The sequence below is a fragment of the Schistocerca gregaria genome, chromosome 2 (assembly GCF_023897955.1).
Source record: "Schistocerca gregaria isolate iqSchGreg1 chromosome 2, iqSchGreg1.2, whole genome shotgun sequence".
Taxonomy (NCBI): Eukaryota; Metazoa; Arthropoda; class Insecta; order Orthoptera; family Acrididae; genus Schistocerca; species Schistocerca gregaria.
In genome coordinates, this window is record NC_064921.1 from 202,902,576 (window position 1) to 202,925,275 (window position 22,700).

At 44.0% G+C, this 22,700-nt stretch overlaps 1 protein-coding gene across 1 annotated transcript in view; it reads left to right on the forward strand.

Moving 5' to 3' along the window:
• Positions 1 to 22,700, forward strand: part of LOC126336687 (high-affinity choline transporter 1-like) — a 347,185-nt gene that overhangs the window by 235,225 nt on the left and 89,260 nt on the right. Inside the window, exons 5-6 of the mRNA XM_050000635.1 lie at positions 6,877 to 7,025; positions 16,934 to 17,083. Coding sequence (XP_049856592.1) covers positions 6,877 to 7,025; positions 16,934 to 17,083 — 299 coding nt within the window. The remainder of the gene's footprint in view (positions 1 to 6,876; positions 7,026 to 16,933; positions 17,084 to 22,700) is intronic.

The following is a 22,700-nucleotide window of genomic DNA, read 5'->3' on the forward strand; positions in this document are numbered from 1 at the left end:
AATTTTCACATATCGGACGCTGGTGCTATGTGTTTATCTGTTTCCTTGTAAGAAGTATTCCATGTTACTACCGATAATTTTATATAGGGCTGATGTATGCTTAGTATAATTTATGAAGAGTGATCTGATGTAAAAAGTGGTCACTATACACCTCTGGAAAGCTATATTGTGCTCATACCACACAGAGCCAAGTTGTTTTTTCGTTTTACAGTTCGATAACATAGTTTATCGTAGAGAAACCAAGAAAAAATATATATGTCTTTTGCTTGAAATATGTCTCTTACACTGGAATATTAAAAGCCGTTGTATCCTTAGGAGTGCGTGTGTTTACGTTCTCTCATAACAGTACTGATCTTAGAGTCTGGAATAATAGTTTAAAATTCATAGCTTGTTTGATTGATATAAAAATGCTTCGAACTCCATCCATCTGGAGCTCCATCGCGCATAAAAATCATCTGTTTTTTGTTCTTCTTCATCATCTGCTATTAGATCAGAACACTTTCAAATCGATGAGTGCTAACCTCCTCGACATAGGCGCATCTTGTGAAATCTCGTGCACTTGGATGGGTGAGGACTCAGAAAGCTCCACTCATTCACAAGGCATGGAAGGTAGTGGTCTACTTCTAGTCGACTGCAGATTAAATCGGTAATAGTGCTGCAGGGCGGGATGCTCAATGACAGTGTGAAGGGGCGGGGGGTCTTTCAGTCTCCAAATTCACCCTAAGACCGCAAGAATGCTCTGTGTCTCCCATCAGCATAGACATAGATCGTAAATTGAGCACTATGCTCGAAGTGTTAGAAATATGTAGAGCGCTGTCTGATATACTTTGATGATTAATGTGTTCAAGAATTAACAATGTATGGACATATTGCACAGTCATCTATCCACATTTGCAATGACACTCGCAAAGTGGGGAAGGGGTGGTTTAGCTGTGATACTGAAATTGGGCAACAAGCTGTCACGTGGTTGGTCGGTGTTGAAATTACTGTAAAATTGGTAAAATTGTTCACACAATCAATTGTAATGCTTATTATTTGAGTGCATCGGGGGTGTCTTTTCCATCCCATCTGTCTACTGGCACGCAGTTAGTTACCATGTAATTATTTACTGACAGTGCTTGTTTGAGTTGGAGAAAGAGTTATGTGGAGGGGTGACACCTTCTGGGGAAGGCTAGCACCGAAACAGTGATCGTGTACGTGACTGCAGTATGAGGAATAGTCGAAACAAAACGCACAACAATCAGCTATTCTGTCAGTGTCACAGATAAGTTTAAAAGTAGTTTGGGAACCCTCGCCAAAGCCGCAAAGCTCTTCCGATTTCCTTATGTTGTAAATGAGTTATTTAAAACCATCCATTGTGTGTGGTGTGTTATGGTAACAGCAGTAACAATATGATTTACATCTTGCGTGTCTAGAGGTAATCCAACTGACCTATCTTCCCGCCAAGGGGGCTTGGAAGGGGCGTGTGGCATTTTGCAACAATCTTGGATAACGGTACTCGCGTCATCAGCTGACTTCACGGCAGCCATCTTGAATGATGTAAATCGTGTCATCAGCTGACATCAAAGCAGCCATCTTGAATGACGTCAATCGCATCACAGTGCGACGTCTTGGATAACGGTACTTTTGGGTGATGTCTTTGCTGTCTGTGAGAGGCTCTGGATCAGAACATCTTGATGTCAGTTTATCACCTGACAGAGACCTCGAAGTCTTGGCAGAAAAACAAAATGTTTGGCAGTGTACAAAGCGTGTTAGAGCAGAAAAAAAACAATGTTTCAAACAATGAGACAGGGCCACAGGGGGTGTCTCTTGTGACTTACAGTATAGTCCATGGGATACGATCTTCCTCCTACAGTACAGGTGAGGAAACTTTAATCTGGTCTGTAGAGCTGATCATTATGTGTATATGTAATAGGATCGTCACATGTGCTCAATGCCTGCATGCATGCGGTATTTGTTTTCGATATATGGGAGAACGGAGATGTGGTAAAAATCTTATCTAGTTCTCTATTGGATTAAGTTAGTTGAGCATTTATAGTTCGTAATTTTTCTGTGATGGATGGTACAGACTAACGAAGATAGCATATTGGGAAGTAGATGTGAATGGACGTGGATCTGTAGTAGTTGTATGTAGTTGTGCAGCACAGTACAGTAGCAAAAACCCTCGTCCTTCTCTCAGTTCCCGTTTCCATCGAATTGTCAAAACACGGTCCAGTCACAGTAACGCAGCTTAGCCTGTTTCCACATGGTATGCATAAGGTGGTAGATAAAGTTTTCTTCGACTTCTACTCAGTTCCAACTTACATTGGAATGACCACATCCGCAAAGCTTCAGGGATGGTAGCGCAGAGTGTGAGAGGGCTGTTGCATGATGCAGAGGGACTACCTAAAATGAGGCTGGAATTTTACTGTAGCAGATAGGTTCGAGAGAGGTGACTCGTTTCGAGATATGAGAGTGTCAGAAACATGATTCACTAGTTGCTGTAACCATTAAAGGACTTCTCCATAGGATCCAACCCAAGTATATGCTTGAATGGAGGAACTTGATTCCAAATCATAGTCATCATTTCTAGCAGATAGCGTCACACTAGAGATCTGAAAAGCTAGTGTATATTTCTTACGACCTCAATCAGCACAACATCTACTCTGCTTGTGATCCTCCTCAATCAGTCATCGCCTATAACTCAGTGGATATATCATCAAACTTCTGACATGGTATCGAGACACAACACATTACAAAAAAGTGGAGAAATATCTAGCAGCGTGAGGGAGTAGCAAATACCGGTTTCATGCCATGTTCCTCAGCCGAATCACCGTCTCGGTATTTTTCTGGATAAACCAATTCATTTGGAGGTAATGCCGTACCTCGATTTACAAAACCAGCATAGCTTTAAGCATGGATACTTGTGGGCACTTGTAGAACCAAGACCGCTTGTGATGGTAATATGGTTGCGTTTCTTAACATCTGATTGTTTGTAAGACACAGTGGTACCACTTGAAAAAAAAAAAAAAAAAACTTCTGAGACGTGCCCACCAATGGTTGATTTTCGGTCAGTATTATTTCCTACCGCCGGTTATCAGTTACTGACGAAGTATTATACTTAGCAGTAGGGGATGTGTGATAGGTTTGCCGTGGGCATCAGGCTTATGAAGTATGTGTTTGTGTTCAGACAAATGCAACAGAAGGTGTGGATTTGATGTGGAATATTGTGACAGCAAAGGGGAAGAGTGTGTTAGTTCATAAGAATGGAACAGATATTTCTATTTCCAGAACCACAGCCGTCAGCACGGTGTATTTCCGATACTTCGCTCAATGTTGAATGTCATTCAGTTGAGACTCCGATTGCAACATTTAATTGTAAGTACAATGATAAATCATGTATGTGACCGGTTTTCTAGGGTGATTCTGCCTATGCGTGCTTGGCATGCAGCACTGGTGATTGGAATGATTCAAGTTTCCCATTAACGGTAGGAGCTATCCGAATGGAAAGGGCTGTTGGAGTGTAGGAATGTAGCTGACTTAGCCGTGTAGACCTCTAGACGGCTGGATAGAGCCCTAAAACTTAATATGTGTTGGACAGCTTTCGTGATCGCGTGGGAATTTGAGAAGATTAAATATGGTCGTGTGTTTGTGCTGGTCCATTATTCCCGCCCATATTCGGTTGTCTGCTTCTTCACATTTCGCGCCTTTATTTAGTTGAGAGAACATGGATTGTGGTGTGTGCATCGAGCCGGTGGAAGACACGTTTGCTGGCACTCTAGAGATGAGAAACGCCTTCTTTGACTTTGTAAGTTATAGGAATGATTTGAAATCTGTTACATCACCGACATCGATATTAGCGAGTGGAAATATCAGTTTACTCTATTTTCCTTTTGTCGAGTTTTTTTACGTAAAGGTTTTCGCAGACGGGATAACTTTCTAGTTAGTCTATGGTTTACAGAACGCTCCACTTGGTAAAGTTTCTGGTTTCTAGATAAATAATTTCCAGTCTATATCTTCGGAATTATATCGCGCGAGCGATACTGCTATACAAGCGATATTGATATGTGTTTGATATCGATAAGTACAGCGAAAATGGTAATATATTCTAGAAAACTATGCGAAATTAGATATGTTCTTGTAATCACAGAGTCTGGAGATGTGTGTAGAAAAGCGAGCAAGCAAGGAGGTCCAGACCAGAAAGCCGGCCGGGGTGGCCGAGCGGTTCTAGACGCTACAGTGTGGAACAGCGCGACGGCTACGGTCGCAGGTTCGAATCCTTCCTCGGGCATGGATGTGTGTGATGTCCTTAGATTAGTTAGGTTTACGTAGTTCTAAGTTCTAGGGGACTGATGACCTCAGAAGTTAACTCCCATAGTGCTCGGAGCCATTTGAACCATTTGAACCAGAACAGAAAAACTAACGCGTTTGTGCTGAGGGGGAAACGAGTCAATCTTTCCACAACAGTTCTGAGAGTGACTTCTATCCACTGAGGGTGCTCTGGTCACGCGTTGGGATTGGATGACCGCCCGACCACGCGGGAAATATCTAGAGCCGCGAGTATACCTACGCTACATGTGCTTATGATGTCTGTCTTCGCGGGATATGTACGAATGATGTTAAAGGGGTGATTTTGTAGGTTGCATAATACGAATTGTATGTTTACTACATCAACATGGTAAGCGGTGATATATTGCTCATTTGGAGATCGGTTTCATGCAGTAATATTCAAGCTCGTGTCCTCAGTCAGATAGCAGTGTAATTGAGTAAGAGTCTTTCCATATTTTACAGTATGTAGGGCACTTTGCAAGGTATAATGGTAGGTGCAATATGGCTATCTGTATAAAATAGATTTTTTGCGGCTGAAAGTGTCATCTGCAGAAAGAGAAAAAAATTGCGGATGGTGCCTCTACACCGGTGGTATCAGTTATTCGGTGGGTAAATTCGACAAGAGCCAATGATAAACCCCCATTCATTCACAAGACATCCTTTGTGCTGGGATATGGGAGTCTTTAAATAGTGGTGAGAAAGTTTGTATATATTGAAAGCAGGAAGAGTAAGATGTGATGGAAGGGGTGCCATATTAGGACCATCAGGAGGAATGCATTCGGCATCATTCCGCGCTGTTTTCGTAAACAGGTTCTGTTAGGAGAAGAATTTCCAAGCAGATAAGCAGAGACATCATAAATGCTCTTACAAAAGTGACCATTAATTATTTCTGGGACACTATACAATTTCCGAAAGGTCGAATTGGCTTTAATTTTACATAGCCGTGAGACGTCAGTATAACATTGAGACCCTTTTAGACAGTGAGTGACTACGTGGACGTTCGTTGTGATGCGTCAGTCATTCTGGGGCAGGTAAGCACGGTTGGATGCAGCTCATATGTCCCGGTAGGATCACTAGGGAGAAAGCAGCCTGTGCTATTCTGGAACAGATTTCTATAGCGCGATATGTGACGTCAGTACCAAAAGGTATAGCGTCAGCAATGGTAAACACACGTGCTGCCCAGAGGCGGAGTTCTGTGGCGAGGTGGACATTGGGTGTGTGCTGTACGTCACCTGATTGGCTAGGACGTGATGGCAGAGGAAGACGCGCTGCGGAATCGGGCCACTGTGTGCAGTCAGATTGCTGCAGCCCTAACCCGCTAGCCTAAGGGAGGGTGGCCCATGGATGCCAGAGCGATGCTGTTGCGGCAGCGGGTAGCGGGGCGTCGGCGGCATCGGCGGTGCGGCGGTGGCGTCAGGTGTCGACTGGCAGGATGTGTTTTTTATTAGCTATCTTTTGTTTAAACTGTGTTCCATAGATTTCACCGACCAATAGGATGATGTGCATTTAAAAAAAACTACCCTGGCAAGTGAATAATATCGATTTTATATATTTTTCATAAATTTTTTATATCAACTTGGTGTTAGCTGTACAGTAGCTAAGGTGAGGCTGTGCGTGAGTGGGTGACATGGAGCAGAACAGTAGATTAAGTGCAGAACCCTACGTTAATTTGCACAATTTTTATATAGACCACAGTACAATAGTAGAAGGGAGTGGGTGACGAAGAAGACTTATGTCCATCCTATTTAGCATAGTTTAAGTCCTTTTCCAGCCAGTTCCTAGGAAGAGGTGGCAGTTGGAGGACTTAGGTTAGCAGAGATAACCCAAGTGCCTTTCTTTCCCTCCATTTTCTTAGGTTAGTGGAGGTAGCCCAACTGTCCTTTCTTTCCCGCCATTTTCTTAGGTCAGTGGAGGTAGCCCAATTGACCTATCTTCCCTCCAAAATTCAAATTTCCGGCCAGGGGGGCATGACACTTTCCCATCATCTTGGGTAACCGTACTCGCATTATCAGCTGACATCACGGCTGCCATCTTGGGTGACGTAATCGCCGCCATCTTGGATAACGACACTTGGGGTGACGGCGCCCTAGTCCCCCTACTGATGTGTTCCATCGACTTCACGTAAGACGCATTTGGCGACTCTTAGCGTTAACGTGACTTCATTATCATACTTCTGAAACGACTGTAACACAATTCTTGCATTCTGGCTCTGCTCTGCTTACATATCTCCCTTACTAAGTCTCGTATCTGCAACAGGCAACATTCAGTGAGCCGAGGTCTTAATGTTTTGGTTCGTCAGTGCATATTCTCGTTGAAAGATATGTCACTCAGCAGTCATTCATACACGTTATATTGCAATACCAAATAGCACACTGTCTTGTTTGGAACATTAAATATCGAATGGTATCTGCTGTCACCAGTGCACACGTTAGAAACAATTTAATTGTGACATTTGGAGCTCAAAGAGAGTCCAGTCAAAACATCGCGCACGTTATCCTAAGATACAGTGATTCCATCCACCTTTTTGTTTTACCTTTGAATGTTGTGTGCATGGTCTCGTTTCTGCAGGCTCTTCTCTGGAGGTGATCCTGGGACTGGACCGTGTGACGTCGGTGACGGTGAGCGCCGTGTTCGCCGCCGCCTACACCATGGTGGGGGGCCTGCTCAGCGTCACCTACACCGACGTGCTGCAGCTAATCTTCATAGTCTTCGGCCTTGTGAGTATCACCGTCCACTGTCCTTACTCTCACCCATTCGTTACTCTGGGAATCACCGAGTGGTGTCAAGACTCCATCTTCTGTCGCTCAACACTAGACTGATTGTGGAGCTTTGTACAGTATAATACACTCATGGAAATTGAAATAAGAACACCGTGAGTTCATTGTCCCAGGAAGGGGAAACTTTATTGACACATTCCTGGGGTCAGATACATCACATGATCACACTGACAGAACCACAGGCACATAGACACAGGCGACAGAGCATGCACAATGTCGGCACTAGTACAGTGTATATCCACCTTTCGCAGCAATGCAGGCTGCTATTCTCCCATGGAGACGATCGTAGAGATGCTGGATGTAGTCCTGTGGAACGGCTTGCCATGCCATTTCCACCTGGCGCCTCAGTTGGACCAGCGTTCGTGCTGGACTTGCAGACCGCGTGAGACGACGCTTCATCCAGTCCCAAACATGCTCAATGGGGGACAGATCCGGAGATCTTGCTGGCCAGGGTAGTTGACTTACACCTTCTAGAGCACGTTGGGTGGCACGGGATACATGCGGACGTGCATTGTCCTGTTGGAACAGCAAGTTCCCTTGCCGGTCTAGGAATGGTAGAACGATGGGTTCGATGACGGTTTGGATGTACTGTGCACTATTCAGTGTCCCCTCGACGATCACCAGAGGTGTACGGCCAGTGTAGGAGATCGCTCCCCACACCATGATGCCGGGCGTTGGCCCTGTGTGCGTCGGTCGTATGCAGTCCTGATTGTGGCGCTCACCTCCACGGCGCCAAACACGCATACGACCATCATTGGCACCAAGGCAGAAGCGACTTTCATCGCTGAAGACGACACGTCTCCATTCGTCCCTCCATTCACGCCTGTCGCGACACCACTGGAGGCGGGCTGCACGATGTTGGGGCGTGAGCGGAAGACGGCCTAACGGTGTGCGGGACCGTAGCCCAGCTTCATGGAGACGGTTGCGAATGGTCCTCGCCGATACCCCAGAAGCAACAGTGTCCCTAATTTGCTGGGAAGTGGCGGTGCGGTCCCCTACGGCACTGCGTAGGATCCTACGGTCTTGGCGTGCATCCGTGCGTCGCTGCGGTCCGGTCCCAGGTCGACGGGCACGTGCACCTTCCGCCGACCACTGGCGACAACATCGATGTACTGTGGAGACCTCACGCCCCACGTGTTGAGCAATTCGGCGGTACATCCACCCGGCCTCCCGTATGCGCACTATACGCCCTCGCCCAAAGTCCGTCAACTGCACATACGGTTCACGTCTACGCTGTCGCGGCATGCTACCAGTGTTAAAGACTGCGATGGAGCTCCGTATGCCACGGCAAACTGGCTGACACTGACGGCGGCGGTGCACAAATGCTGCGCAGCTAGCGCCATTCGACGGCCAACACCGCGGTTCCTGGTGTGTCCGCTGTGCCGTGCGTATGATCCTTGCTTGTACAGCCCTCTCGCAGTGTCCGGAGCAAGTATGGTGGGTCTGACACACCGGTGTCAATGTGTTCTTTTTTCCATTTCCAGGTGTGTATATACACACTGCAAACACGACTGCAGGCTATCTTGCCACAAATTTGTCTCTATGTATTCCGGAGTGCACACGCGTGCTTTTAAGTTTAATGAAATAAAAGACAATTTTTCTCATTGTGTATCACTCTTTTCGCGGAACTTTTGCCTTTAGAGCGTCCGATCTTAAAGGATAGGATCGAAATACTGACCGTCTTATATATTTTCAAAATTATGCCTGATGCTGCAGAGATTGTCACAATGCTACAATAGCTACAGGTCCTGCAACATGCGTCGTGCATTATCCTGCTGAAGTGTAGGGTTTCGCTCGGATCGAATGAAGGGTAGAGTCACGGGTCGTAACACATCTGAAATGTAGCGTCCACTGTTCAAAGTGCCGTCAGTGCGAACAAGAGGTGACTGAGACCTGTAACCAATGGTATCCCATACCATAACGCCTGGTGATACGCAAGTGTGGCGATGACGAATACACTGCCTTCTGTATACCCTATCAGAGAACAATGGGGCACTGGTACTTATTTCCTTCTGAGGGCTAACGTGACGCTGATGCATAATACAGACAACAGAGGTCTAATTATTTTAATAATTGCCTATATTGAAAGCGGAGATCTCAAGCAATGTAACATCATCACAGGTACCGCCTGTATTAAAACAGATTTAACACAACGAACGTTCATAAAAGTGTCCCCCCAAATTATTTTGAACAATGTATATAATTACCTGGGAAACATTCTTTCCATTTTCTCCTTTCCAATTCTGTGGCCTAGGATACATAATCCGCTAAAGGAATTAATTGCAGTATTTTTGTGAGAAATAATGGCCACTGACGTATTAAAACCTCAAAGGATATACGATGGAATACAAAACTATTTTTTTTTCACTCCGAAAAATTCTTTCTGTCTTTGCTGAAGAAAATGTTTGTACATTGCAATCTTATTTTTTCAGCAAAGAATATTGTCATTCATAAAGCAAAATAAGTAGAATAGATGACAGAAAATGTCGAAAGTAACATTGTGTTCATTATTTTTTTACACTGTGAGTAGACAATTAAATGATATCAAGTTCAGCTGCTTGAAATTCCGCAATAATAATAATAATAATAATAATAATAATAACAGTAATAATAAATCTTATATCTGAAAGCTTTCGGATCGTTGTCATTTATAGTAAAATGTGATTTGTCACGCTGCATTATATTTCAAATTCCTAAAACAGTCGACTACTCGGTCTCTGTGCTGGGACCTCCTTCAGGATTCTTCTCGTGATTTGACGTGGTTGAACTCCCAACGAAGGGATCGAAATATCGAGGCTTTCGAATTTTGTACAGGAGTATAATGTGGGCTAACGAATCAGATGTTACTATCTATAATTATAATACACTAGCAGACAAACCGGGCATTGTCCGATTATTCACTTTGCCCGTTTTTTATTAGAAACGGAAATAAAAAAGAAACTGTTTTTATAGTGAACTATCCAAAAAAATTCATTTCCTTGCATTCGTGAAAACACCACTTAAATTATGAAACAGTCGTACAACCCAGAAATATGGACGAGGGTGAGTCAAATGAAAACCTTAAATATTTTTTAAAATATTATTTATGGTGCAGAAGTTGTACAAAGCTGTATCACTTTTCAACGTAATCTCCCCCACACCCAACGCAAGTCCTCCAGCGCTTACTAAGTGCATAAATTTCTTTGGAAAAAAATTCTTTTGGTAGCCCGCGCAACCACTCATGCACCGCGTGGCGTACCTCTTCATCAAAATGGAACTCCTTTGCTCCCATTGCGTCTTTCCAAATCACTTGGGGCAAGGTCTGCTGAGCATGATGGTTGAGGAAGACACTCAAAATGCAGGTCTGTGATTGTTGCAACTGTTGTACGGGCAGTGTGGGGCCTTGCCTTGTCAAGTTGCAAAAGGACATCTACTGACAGCAACTGACGTCCCTTTGATTTGATTGCAGGCAGCAGACGATTTTTTAGGAGATCTGTGTATGATGCACCTCGTGACAGTGGTCCTTCTAGGCATGTACCGTTCCAAAATGACGCCTTTTTCGTCCCAAAAGAGAGTCAGTATAACCTTCCCTGCTAATGGTTCTGTTCGAAACTTGTTTGATTTTCGTGATGAGGAATGGCGCCCTTCCTTGCTCGCTCTCTTCGTTTGCCGTTGGCGGAAGTGAACCCAGGTTTAGGTTTCGTCCCCAGCAACGATTCTTGCAAGGAAGCCATCACCTTCACATTCAAAGCGCCGAAGATATTCTTCACAAGCATCAGCACTCCGTTCTCTCATTTCAGGAGTCAGCTGCCGTGGCACCCATCTTGCAAACACTTTGTGAAACTGGAGCATATCATGCACAATGTGGTGTGCTGATCTATGACTAATCTGTAAACATGCTGCAATGTCATTCAGTGTAACTCAGCGGTTTCCCTTCACTATGGTTTCAGCTGCTGCAATGTTCTGTGGCGTCACAAGTCGTTGTGCCTGACCTATAAGAGGAGCATGTTTCACTGAAGTCACACTATTTGCGAACTTCCTACACCATTCGTAGACTTGATGCTGTGACAAACATGCATCACCGTACTGGATCTTCATTCGTCGACGAGTTTCAATAGGTTTCACACCTTCACTACGCAAAAACCGAGTGACAGAACGCTGTTTTTCCCTGGTGCAAGTCGCAAGTGGGGCGGCCATCTTTATACTGATACTGCGACGTATAATGAATAAAGGTGTAGGTATAGTATCCACATTATCCACGGCAGCTTCCGTACGCTGGGCGCTGCTGCTTCGCGTGTCTAAGACGCAATTTCGTAACCTTCCCTGTGGCAACAACTCTTCATAGCCATATAGCCGGCTATTGTTTTCGCCTGAAGCCGTTCGCGCTTCCCAGTCGAAAGGTGTTAAAAGCGCTTCCAGTTGTCGGGGATTTCCTTAAGGTGACTAGACTGTAGGAGTGTCTTAGTAGTAAAGAATAAATGTATTAAAAACTTCATGCATGACGCGACATTTCCTCGCGCATCTCAGTTTTTATTACGTCATATCTGATAACTAACGTGTCGTACAATGATATATTTGCGTACCTACATTCCGCGGCGTATGTGGATACTGCGTGCGAAATTCATTGCGAACATAGTAGCCCAGAAGTAATACAGTTAAACATCATGCTTGATGCGGCAGTTTTTCACCCACTCATCGTTTATGACGTCATGTCTCATTCACTATGGAAATGAGCGTTTGGCGTCGTTGGCCGAGAGGCCCCTTAAAGGGCAGGTTCACTATGACAGGTAGATGGTTCTTACCCCTACCAGCAGGTTGTGAGATGTAGAACACACACATACACACACACACACACACACACACACACACACACACAAATACATAAGACAAACACAGATACATTTTCATAATATTTATAGATTCAATGAGGTTTCGAGATTGCAGTCGGATGACTTCCATATCTTGCCATGATGTGTGGACTGACACTTATTCAGCCATCTTCAGTTGAGTTTTGAACTTTCACTGTTGATCTCTGCAAAAGATCCCACTTCAAAGACCGTAAAACTCACCTGAAGATGCCTGAATGATTGTCAGCCGAAATCTCGTGGTTAGGTGTCGTCATCCGACTGCAATCCCGAAACCTCATGGAATTCCGATTACGCCGGGAAAACTTCAAGAATCGCAATAATAATAATATTAACATCGTGTGAATTCCTGCTTGAAGGAAACCTTTCGATTTGATCTCCCTCCCATGGTTTGCCTGCAACTTTCGCCGCGCTTTTGCTTAATCAGCTTCTTACTTGGCCTGAAAAACCCGAACGGCTTACATACTTATTCCATTTCAGAAAAAATTGGTGCCGGTATCTGGGAACGGAATCCGGCAGTAGTACATCAGTGGCTAGTGAAAATAAGTACGGGTAACAGAACCACACAAATTGTCCGATGTGGCGTCAAATCGATAATTTTCACTGCACTGCGGGCCTCGAGACGTTTACACTGAACTGACAAAAGTCATCGGGTACTTCCTAAAAATCGTGTGAGGCCCTCTGTTGCTCGGCGTAATACACCAGTGCGACTTCTTCTACCTCTTCAGCCGTCCATAGCGAAAGTGTAGGATTTTGTAGGATTTTGTGCAGGATGTAGGATTTTGTGCAGGAGCTGACCTCTCGACTATGTCCCAGAAATATGAGGTAGGATTCACGTCGGGCGATCTGGGTGGCCAATCATTCGCTCGAAAAGTCAAGAATATGCCTACATGGCACATTTTCGTGTATAAAAGTTCCATCGTTTGGAAACAAGAAGTCCGTGAATGGCTGCAAATTGTCTCTAAGTAGCCGAACATACATTTCTAGTCAATTATCGTTTCCGTCAGAGGATCCAGTCCGTTCCACACAAACACAGCCAAAACCATTGTGGAGCCACTACCAGCTTGCACAGTACCTTGTTGACAGCTTGAGGCCATGGCTTCGTGGGGTCTGGGCCACAACCAAACGTACCTTCTGCTCTTGCCAACTTAAATACGGACTCATCTGACCATCTCGTGGTTCTAGGGTAGAACCGATATGGTCATGAGCCTACGAGAGGCACTGCAGGCGATGTGCTCTTACCAGAGGCACTCGCATAGATCGTCTGTTGCCGCAGACCCTTAACACCACATTCAGGAGCACTGTCCTAAAGGGCACGTTCGCCGTACGTCCCACACTGATTTCTGTGGTTTCTTCACGCATTATTTCTTGTCTGTTAGCACTGACAATTCTATGCAAACGCCATAGCTATCGGTCGTTAAGTGAAGGCCGCTGGCAACTGCGTTATCCGAGCTGAGAGTAAAGCTTGAAATATGGTATGCTCGGCACACTCTTAACGCTGTGGATCTCGGAATATTGAATTCCCTAACGACTTCCGAAACTGAGCGTCCCATGCGTCTAGCTCCAACCATTCCACGTCCAAAGCCTGTTAATTCGCGTAGAGCCGAGATAATCATATCAGAAACCATTCATACACTACTGGCCATCAAAATTGCTACAGCAAGGAGAAATGCAGACGATAAACGGGTTTCATTGGACAAATATATTATACTAGAACTGACATGTGGTTCCATCTTCACGCAGTTTGGGTGCATAGATCCTGAGAAATCAGTACCCAGAACAACCACCTCTGGCCGTAATAAAGGCCTTGATACGCCTGGGCATTGAGTGAAACAGAGCTTGGATGGCTTGTACAGGTACAGCTGCTAATGCAGCTTCAACACGATACCACAGTTCATCAAGAGTAGTGACTGGCGTATTGTAACGAGCCAGTTGCTTGACCACCATTGACCAGACGTTTTCAATTCATGACAGATCTGGAGAATGTGCTGGTCAGGGCAGCACTCGAACATTTTCTGTATCCAGAAAAGCCCGTACAAAACCTGCAACATGCGGTCGTGCATTATCCTGCTGAATTGTAGGGTTTCGCGGGGATCGAATGAAGGGTAGAGCCACGGGTCGTAACACATCTGAAATGTAGCGTCCACTGTTCAAAGTGCCGTCAATGCGAACAAGAGGTGACCGAACGTGTAACCAATGGCACCCCATACTATCTCCCAGGGTGATACGTCAGTATGGCGATGACGAATACACGCTTGCGATATGCTTTCACACGGATGTGACCATCATGTGCTGTAAACAGAACCTGGATTCGTCCGAAAAAAAAAATGAAGTTTTGCCATTCGTGCACCCAGGTTCGTCGTTGAATACACCATCGCACGCGCTCCTGTCTGTGATGGAGCGTCAAGGGTAACCGCAGCCATGGTCTCCGAGCTGATAGTCCATGCTGCTGCAAACGTCGTCGAACTGTTGGTGCAGATGGTTGTTGTTTTGCAAACGTCCCCATCTGTTGAGTCAGGGATCGAGACGTGGCTGCACGATCCGTTACAGCCATGCGGATAAGATTCCTGTCATCTCGACTGCTAGTGATACGAGGCCGTTGGGATCCAGCACGGCGTTCCTTATGACCCTCCTGAACCCACCCATTCCATATTCTGCTAACAGTTATTGGATCTCGACCAACACGAGCAGTAATGTCGCGATACGGTAAACCGCAATCGCGATAGACTACAATTCGACCTCGATCAAAGTCGGAAACGTGATGGTGCGCATTTCTCCTCTTTACACGAGGCATCACAACAACTTGTCACCAGGCAACGCCGGTCAACTGCTGTTTGTGTATGAGAAATTGGTTGAAAACTTTCCTCATGTCAGCACGTTGTAGGTGTCACCACCGATGGCAACCTTGTGTGAATGCTGTGAGAAGCTAATCATTTGCACATCACGGCATCTTCTTCCTGTCGGTTAAATTTCGCGTCTTTAGCGCCTCATCTTCGTGGTGTAGCAATTTTAATGGCCAGTAGCTTATGAATCACCTGAGTACAAGTGACAGCTCCGTCAATGCACTCCTTTTTATATATTATGTGCGTGATGCTAGTGCCACCTGTGTATGTCCATATCGCTGTCACATGGCTTGTGACTTCAGTGTACACCATTTCTCAACAGCTCGTGCTTGCGTGACCCTCTGCTTGGATTCGCAGAGCTGCTAGCTTCCGCATTCGGGAACTGCAGCTCACCGAAACCGGTTACAGAGCGATAACTTTTGTTATTCCCCGCCACCTTACGACTCACCTATTACAGCTTCACCAGCTTTCCTCAAATCTGGTTTTCTGTAAACGTATTTACCAACATAGTTTTTGGTTGATTGCGTAATCACTCCATTATCGGTCCAGGAAATGCTATTTTCGCTACCAGATGCCCTCTCTGACTGTAGGTAATGATAACAGTGTAAATGCTCTACTGCATTACGCTCATGAGTGGGTTATCAGGTTGTTACTTGCTTGTTTCAAACGTCGTTTAATAGGATCAATGTGATTTTTGTGGCAGAAGTGATGGAAAAGAAGCAGTATTATTGGACTAACCAGGTATTGAAATCATTTCCTTTATGTAATTAAAGATAAGATTACCTTCATGAGTTGCAGAAAGATACATGACTACTCATACTGCAACTAATTTACCAAAAAAAAAAAAAACTCATTCTGTTGCTGGTGACAAGATTTCCGCTAATCGTGTGCACGGAAATAGGATTGTCTCTTTTCTGAATTACACATTTTTTAAACCATTTACAATCTCAGAACGCTGCAGTAGAATGATCTAATCACGACGTATTTTATTCGAAACACACGTGATCCGAGCAGAGGTAGGAAACAGGTTTCTCCGTACGAGTTCCCTGACATCTCCTGCCTTTCTGAGATTAAACTTATGGACCGGTTCTGACCATGGTTATGTCTTTTAACTGGCCGCCCAATGTTACTCTTTCCTTTCGATTTGTGATGTAAGGTCGTCTTTAGAATGCTTGTTTCTTTCATTCGTTCCAGGTGTTCCTTTGAGTTTTTTCTTCTATTTTGCCATAACTCTAAAAACATTCAGTTCTTGCTTACAGTTTTGGTCAAAAATCTTGTCCAACTTTGTGCAACGTTTGAGTGCTCGTAAAAATTTGTTTTTAGCCGCCTGTACATGGCTGGAATCTTATCGCTTCGTAAGCCATGATTCATCGTCATACGGTAGACCAATTTACAGCCCTCACCTTATAGAGTCTCATTTTTGTCTCTTTGTGCATCTTTCAGTGTTTGGTTATATTGCCATATATATGCGTAACTTAATATCGACATCCCTACCTTCGTTAAAAGTAGTATAACTCCCTGAGTAAATAAAATGCTGAACTTGTTACAAAGTCTGATCTTCAATTACAGTTTGCCCAGAATTTGTTTGAACGAGTGAGGAAAACTAGCTAAAATCCACATCGGTCATCGCTAACAATACCGCTGAAAGCCGGCCGGAGTGGCCGAGCGGTTCTAGGCGCTACAGTCTGGAACCGCACGGCAGGTTCGAATCCTGCCTCGGGCATGGATGTGTGTGATGTCCTTAGGTTAGTTAGGTTTAAGTATCTAGGGGACTGGTGACCTCAGAAGTTGAGTCCCATAGTGCTCAGAGCCATTTGAGCCAATACCATTGAAAGGAAACACTGTTATTTCCAATAGCAGTATGCGAGCGTTATAGAGAAGCATCAGCTGTTTCTTTTTTATACCAGTAATGAAATGTAACGTAACATCCGCGTTTTTCCGACGAAACCAACGTGATGTCACGAGATTAGAAATGGGAAATTTATGCTTGCGAGTCTGCATTGTCGGATTGTGAATTTCAGCACGTGCTTGTTGATTTCAGATGACATCGTAATGACCTCCCCTTGGGTGCATTAGACTCCTCTTTGCTGTAGTGTGTAGTCCTGGACTAGTTATCCAATAAATTGCTCAGTGCCACAGAAATGGTGGCCGCGTGTTCCAGGTGCTGTCGGCGCCGTTTGCGTACTCGCACCCCGCCGTCGACCATTCTGCCGTAGCGTCCGCTGATTGGCTGGGCTCTCTCAAACAGGAGGACATCGGCGAGTGGACTGACCTGTTGCTCATGATGATCTTCGGCGGGCTCTCCTGGCAGGTAAGACACGCGTCAAATCTCACCATTGTTCACGAAATGTGCCTCAGAAATGCGTAGTAGATACGAAGTGATGCCGCAACACGCATACATTGCGGGCGTCATTTCTGAGTTTTTACCAGAGATTCTTCCTTGCATTTCTACTGGAATGTAATCATCGACGTTCTGTTTGGCGGTCTTCAGTTCACGCCATCGTAATGTCGTGAGATCAGGCATTGGGAAAATTATGCTCTTGAGTCCAATAAATTATCAGCAGGACATCGGAGATTGGACGGGTCTCATACTAGCGATGGACTTCGCCAGGACTCTCCTGGCAGGTAACACACGCGTTCAACCTCAGCGGTATTCGCGTGCTGTAACGCTAGCCTAGTGTGCGACTATTACAAATAAAGATGCTAGGCATTTGTGTTCTGTGCACTGGGATGGCTAGCAAAGACTGCTTGCCAAATACTGTCTCAGCACATCATAAAACAGAGAACAAACAGAGTTACACAAACATTTACAATTAAAAAAACAAACTTAAGATCGAAACAAGATTGGCACAAGAAAACAGGAATTTAATATTGTAGAATCCTAAAAAGTAATAGCAAAAGTGGGTAGTGTGGGGAGAATGGTCGCCCTCTCGGTTTTCAGGAAACGCTTACTTAAGGGAAGATTCTGTCTGCTTTTGGTTCTCTCTCACTTACCAGTCAGAAGATCTACGGCTCACCTCTTTCGCAGATTTCATGGCACTCAGTTCTATGGGGGACATTGTGGTTTCTCTGCCTCGTGATGACTGGGTGTTGTGTGACTTCCTTAGGCTAATTTGGTTTAAGTAGTTCGAAGTACTAGGGGACTGATGACCACAGATGTTAAGTCCCATAGTACTCAGAGCCATTTTTTTTTTGACATTGTGGCACTCGCTTCTAGTGGAGATCTGATAGACTGTAGCTTAGACGAGTAGGTGGTGGTTTCTCTGCCTCGTGATGACTGGGTATTGTGTGACTTCCTTAGGTTAATTTGGTTTAAGTAGTTCGAAGTTCTAGGGGACTGATGACCACAGATGTTAAGTCCCAAAGTGCTCAGAGCCATTTTTTTTTTTTGACATTGTGGCACTCGCTTCTAGTGGAGGTCTGATAGCTTAGACGAGTAGGTGGAATGGTATGTCCTCTTGTTAACTGCAGTGGCGCTGGATCCATTTCTGCCCGCACAGCTTAAACCATATTTATATTTTTGGTACGTATGTGAGATGTTTGAGTGTGTTGTTACCAGCAATTATGTTTATTTAATGAACTAAAATAAACATAATGGCATGTTTATTCTAGTAGTCACACAGCTAGTGACTTGGTCGTAACACATGAATGGTAATGTATTTGTCGTAGGTTCAATTAACTTCCTCTCATTTAGTGCCGGTCGTCGCGGACAGGGGCCAACGCAGAAATAATCATAAGAGGGTCACTCCAAAAGAAATGCACACTATTTTTTTTAATCCATCTTTTATTCTACATGTTTGGAAGTTTTACAATGTGTAGATAAATCCTTTAGGAACAATATTTTCATTTCTCCACATAATTTCCATCCCTCTCAACTGCCTTACGCCATCTTGGAACCAGCGCCTGTATACCCGCACAGTAAAATTCTGAATCAATTTGGAGCCACTGTTTGGCAGCGTGCACAACGGAGTCATCATCTTCAAACCTTATTCCACGAAGAGATCTTTCAACTTCCCAAAGAGATGATAGTCACATGGAGCCAGGTCAGACTGTAAGGCGCGTTTCAGTGTTATCCATCGGAGGTTTGTCATTGCTTCCATGGTTTTTTGCCAGACATGTGGCCGTGCATTGTTCTGCAACAGCAAAACATCCTGCTTTTCCCGATGTGGTCGAACGCGACTCAGTCGAGCTTGAAGCTTCTTCAGTGTTGTCAAATATGCATCAGAATTTATGGTGGTTCCACTTGGCATGATGTCCACAAGCAAGAGTCCTTCAGAATCGAGAAACACCGTATCCATAACTTTTCCAGCAGAAGGTTTGGTTTTGAATTTTTTTTTCTTGGGTGAATTTGCATGATGCCACTCCATTGATTGCCTCTTCATCTCTGGTGAAAAATGATGGAGCCATGTTTCATCACCTGTCACAATTCTTCCAAGAAATTCATCTCCACCATTCACACACTGTTCCAAAAGTTCGCTCCTTACCGTTTTTTTTTTTTTTTTTTTTTTTTGTGAGCCGCTGTCAACATCCGGGGATACCAACTGGCACAAATCTTTTTTCTGCAAACAATTCCTTCTCCTATCCCAGCGCAGCGTGACAATTCGTCCACTGTGATGCGTCTGTCAGCAGTCACCAATTCGTTAACTCTGCACATTGTCCGGAGTATGTGCAGTACGAGGTCTGCCGCTGCGAGGACAATCCTCAATATTGCCGTGCCCGCTTTCATCACGTAATCTGCTTACACACCTACTAACTGTGCTGCGATCGACAGCAGTATCTGCATACACCTTTTTCAACCTCTTGTGGATGTTTCCCACTGTCTCGTTTTCACAGCACAGGAATTCTATGACAGCACGTTGCTTCTGACGAACGCCAAGTGTAGCAGCCACTTTGAAGACATTCTGTGACGGCGCCACTCACGGAAACAGGTGAACTAAGTTTGAAAACAAGCGGGAAGGATATATCTACACACTGTAAAACTTTCACACGTGCAGAAAGAAAACTGTATTTTTACAAAAAATAGTGTGCATTTCTTTTGGTGTGACCCTCGTATATACCCAGAGACCAGGCTAATCTCAGCAATACCACGAACGTTTAAAAGGCGATCATTCAAAATCGCATGCATTCTATGACATTTTCAAAAACTTTTAAGCATATCTACTGTTTTATCATGTTGTTGTTGTTGTTGTTGTTGTTGTTGTCTTCAGTCCTGATACTGGTTTGATGCAGCTCTCCATGCTACTCTATCCTGTGCAAGCCGCATCATCTCCCAGTACCTACTGCAACCTACATCCTTCTGAACCTGCTTAGTGTATTCATTTCTTGGTCTCCCTCTACGATTTTTAACCTCCACGCTGCCCTCCAATGCTAAATTTGTGATCCCTTGATGCCTCAGAACATGTCCTACCAACCGATCTCTTCTTCTAGTCAAGTTGTGCCACAAACTTCTCTTCTCCCCAATCCTATTCAATACCTCCTCATTAGTTATGTGATCTACCCATCTAATCTTCAGCATTCTTCTGTAGCACCACATTTCGAAAGCTTCTATTCTCTTCTTGTCCAAACTAGTTATCGTCCATGTTTCACTTCCATACATGGCTACACTCCAAACAAATACTTTCAGAAACGACTTCCTGATACATAAATCTATATTCCATGTTAACAAATTTCTCTTCTTCAGAAACGCTTTCCTTGCCATTGCCAGTCTACATTTTATATCCTCTCTACTTCGACCATCATCAGTTTTTTACTTCCTAAATAGCAAAACTCCTTTACTACTTTAAGTGTCTCATTTCCTAATCTAATTCCCTCAGCATCACCCGATTTAATTTGACTACATTCCATTATCCTCGTTTTGCTTTTGTTGATGTTCATCTTATATCCTCTTTTCAAGACACTGTCCATTCCGTTGAACTGCTCTTCCAAGTCCTAATTTACCGTCTCTGACAGAATTACAATGTCATCGGCGAACCTCAAAGTTTTTACTTCTTCTCCATGAATTTTAATACCTACTCCAAATTTTTCTTTTGTTTCCTTTACTGCTTGCTCAATATACAGATTGAATAACATCGGGGAGAGGCTACAACCCTGTCTCACTCCTTTCCCAACCACTGCTTCCCTTTCATGCCCCTCGACTCTTATAACTGCCATCTGGTTTCTGTACAAATTGTAAATAGCCTTTCGCTCCCTGTGTTTTACCCCTGCCACCTTCAGAATTTGAAAGAGAGTATTCCAGTCAACATTGTCAAAAGCTTTCTCTAAGTCTACAATTACTAGAAACGTAGGTTTGCCTTTTCTTAATCTTTCTTCTAAGATAAGTCGTAAGGTCAGTATTGCCTCACGTGTTCCAACATTTCTACGGAATCCAAACTGATCCTCCCCGAGGTCCGCATCTACCAGTTTTTCCATTCGTCTGTAAAGAATTCGCGTTAGTATTTTGCAGCTGTGACTTATTAAACTGATAGTTCGGTAATTTTCACATCTGTCAGCACCTTCTTTCTTTGGGATTGGAATTATTATATTCTTGAATATTGTTTTATTGTTGAATATTGTTTTATCATAGCATCTGAAAATCTGAATCAGGGCTTTAACAGGCGAAAACGGCGAAGTGCGGGAGTAGCTAGTTTGTCTTTTATCGTTCACCTAAATCCGAACTTCTTCATTATATAAACTGTGGGTTTAGGACCTAATTGTTTCTACAAAGTCTATACAGTTCAAGGTGTTCACTCACCTCTTGATGCTTCCTGTCCACAGGCCACTTGTATGTCAGCACAGCACTTGCATTGTTGCGAGTGGTGCTGATATGGAGGGTGTGCTCCTGAAAAACAATTGTTAATCTTCAGTCTAATTCAAATACACTAAACTACATTCCAGACGGGGCAAATATACCAAACTGCAAATTGAGAAACTTTCACTGACATAGTCTGTTTCATTACATCTGTAGCCGTGATTGAATATTTGTACATGTCCAATGGTTTTACGCTATATTTTACAAGTGCCATATAAGTGAGCATATGTGTTGTAAAATGAATATTTCATCATCAAAATCACTGCCGGCTGGATGTTGTGATAATTCAGAATGTAACAATGTTCTCAATACGTAATGCATGTTGCATAGTAAACCAATGAAGGGCACATTAGTACACGTAGACTTGTAGTGTTGCTGTGTTATCCTTAGCTGTACAGCTAACGATTTCAAGACGTCTGCAAACGGAGACATAATTATCTATCAGAAGCGGAAAGGGAAAAGAACTCAAGCTAGAATTTTGAGCTGTTAAAACTCGGCTGCAAACTTAAGAGATTCTGAAGGTGCTTCAGAAGAAGAACTCGGCTTGATGGTTTTGTGACATAGTCGGTAGAATGTCCGAGAAAGAAACCACAACTGGTTACATACCGAGACTTCAAACGCATTAATTTATGTGAACTTGCAACTGAGGCGCAAAAAATAGTTTGGTAGACGTCTCGGGCACAAACGAAAAACTTCATGAATTTACTAACAAATTTACTCAACTATATGACGTACATACTTCACTAAAGACCGAATAGGTAAAAACGAAACCTGAAGCTTGGCTAACTAAAACAGTTAGAGATACTGTACATTGGGCATACAAACCGCGGCCTACGCTTGAAATTCATATTGTTTGGTGTTACAAGCCTGTGATATGAGGTTCTATAGAAGAATGCTAACCGCATTACTAGTGAAGAATGACTGAATCTAATGTTGTAGAAAAGAGGTTTACTCCACAACTTGAGTAAAAGGAAGGATCAATTGACAGAGTACATGCGCAGGCATCAAGGAATCATCAGTTCGGTAACTGAGGGGTCTAGTTATAAAAATTATAGAATGGGACCAAAGCCTGGTTACAGTGGAAATGACAATAGTTAACAGTTACGCCATAGACTGCATGGCCAGCTGCATCAAACCAGCC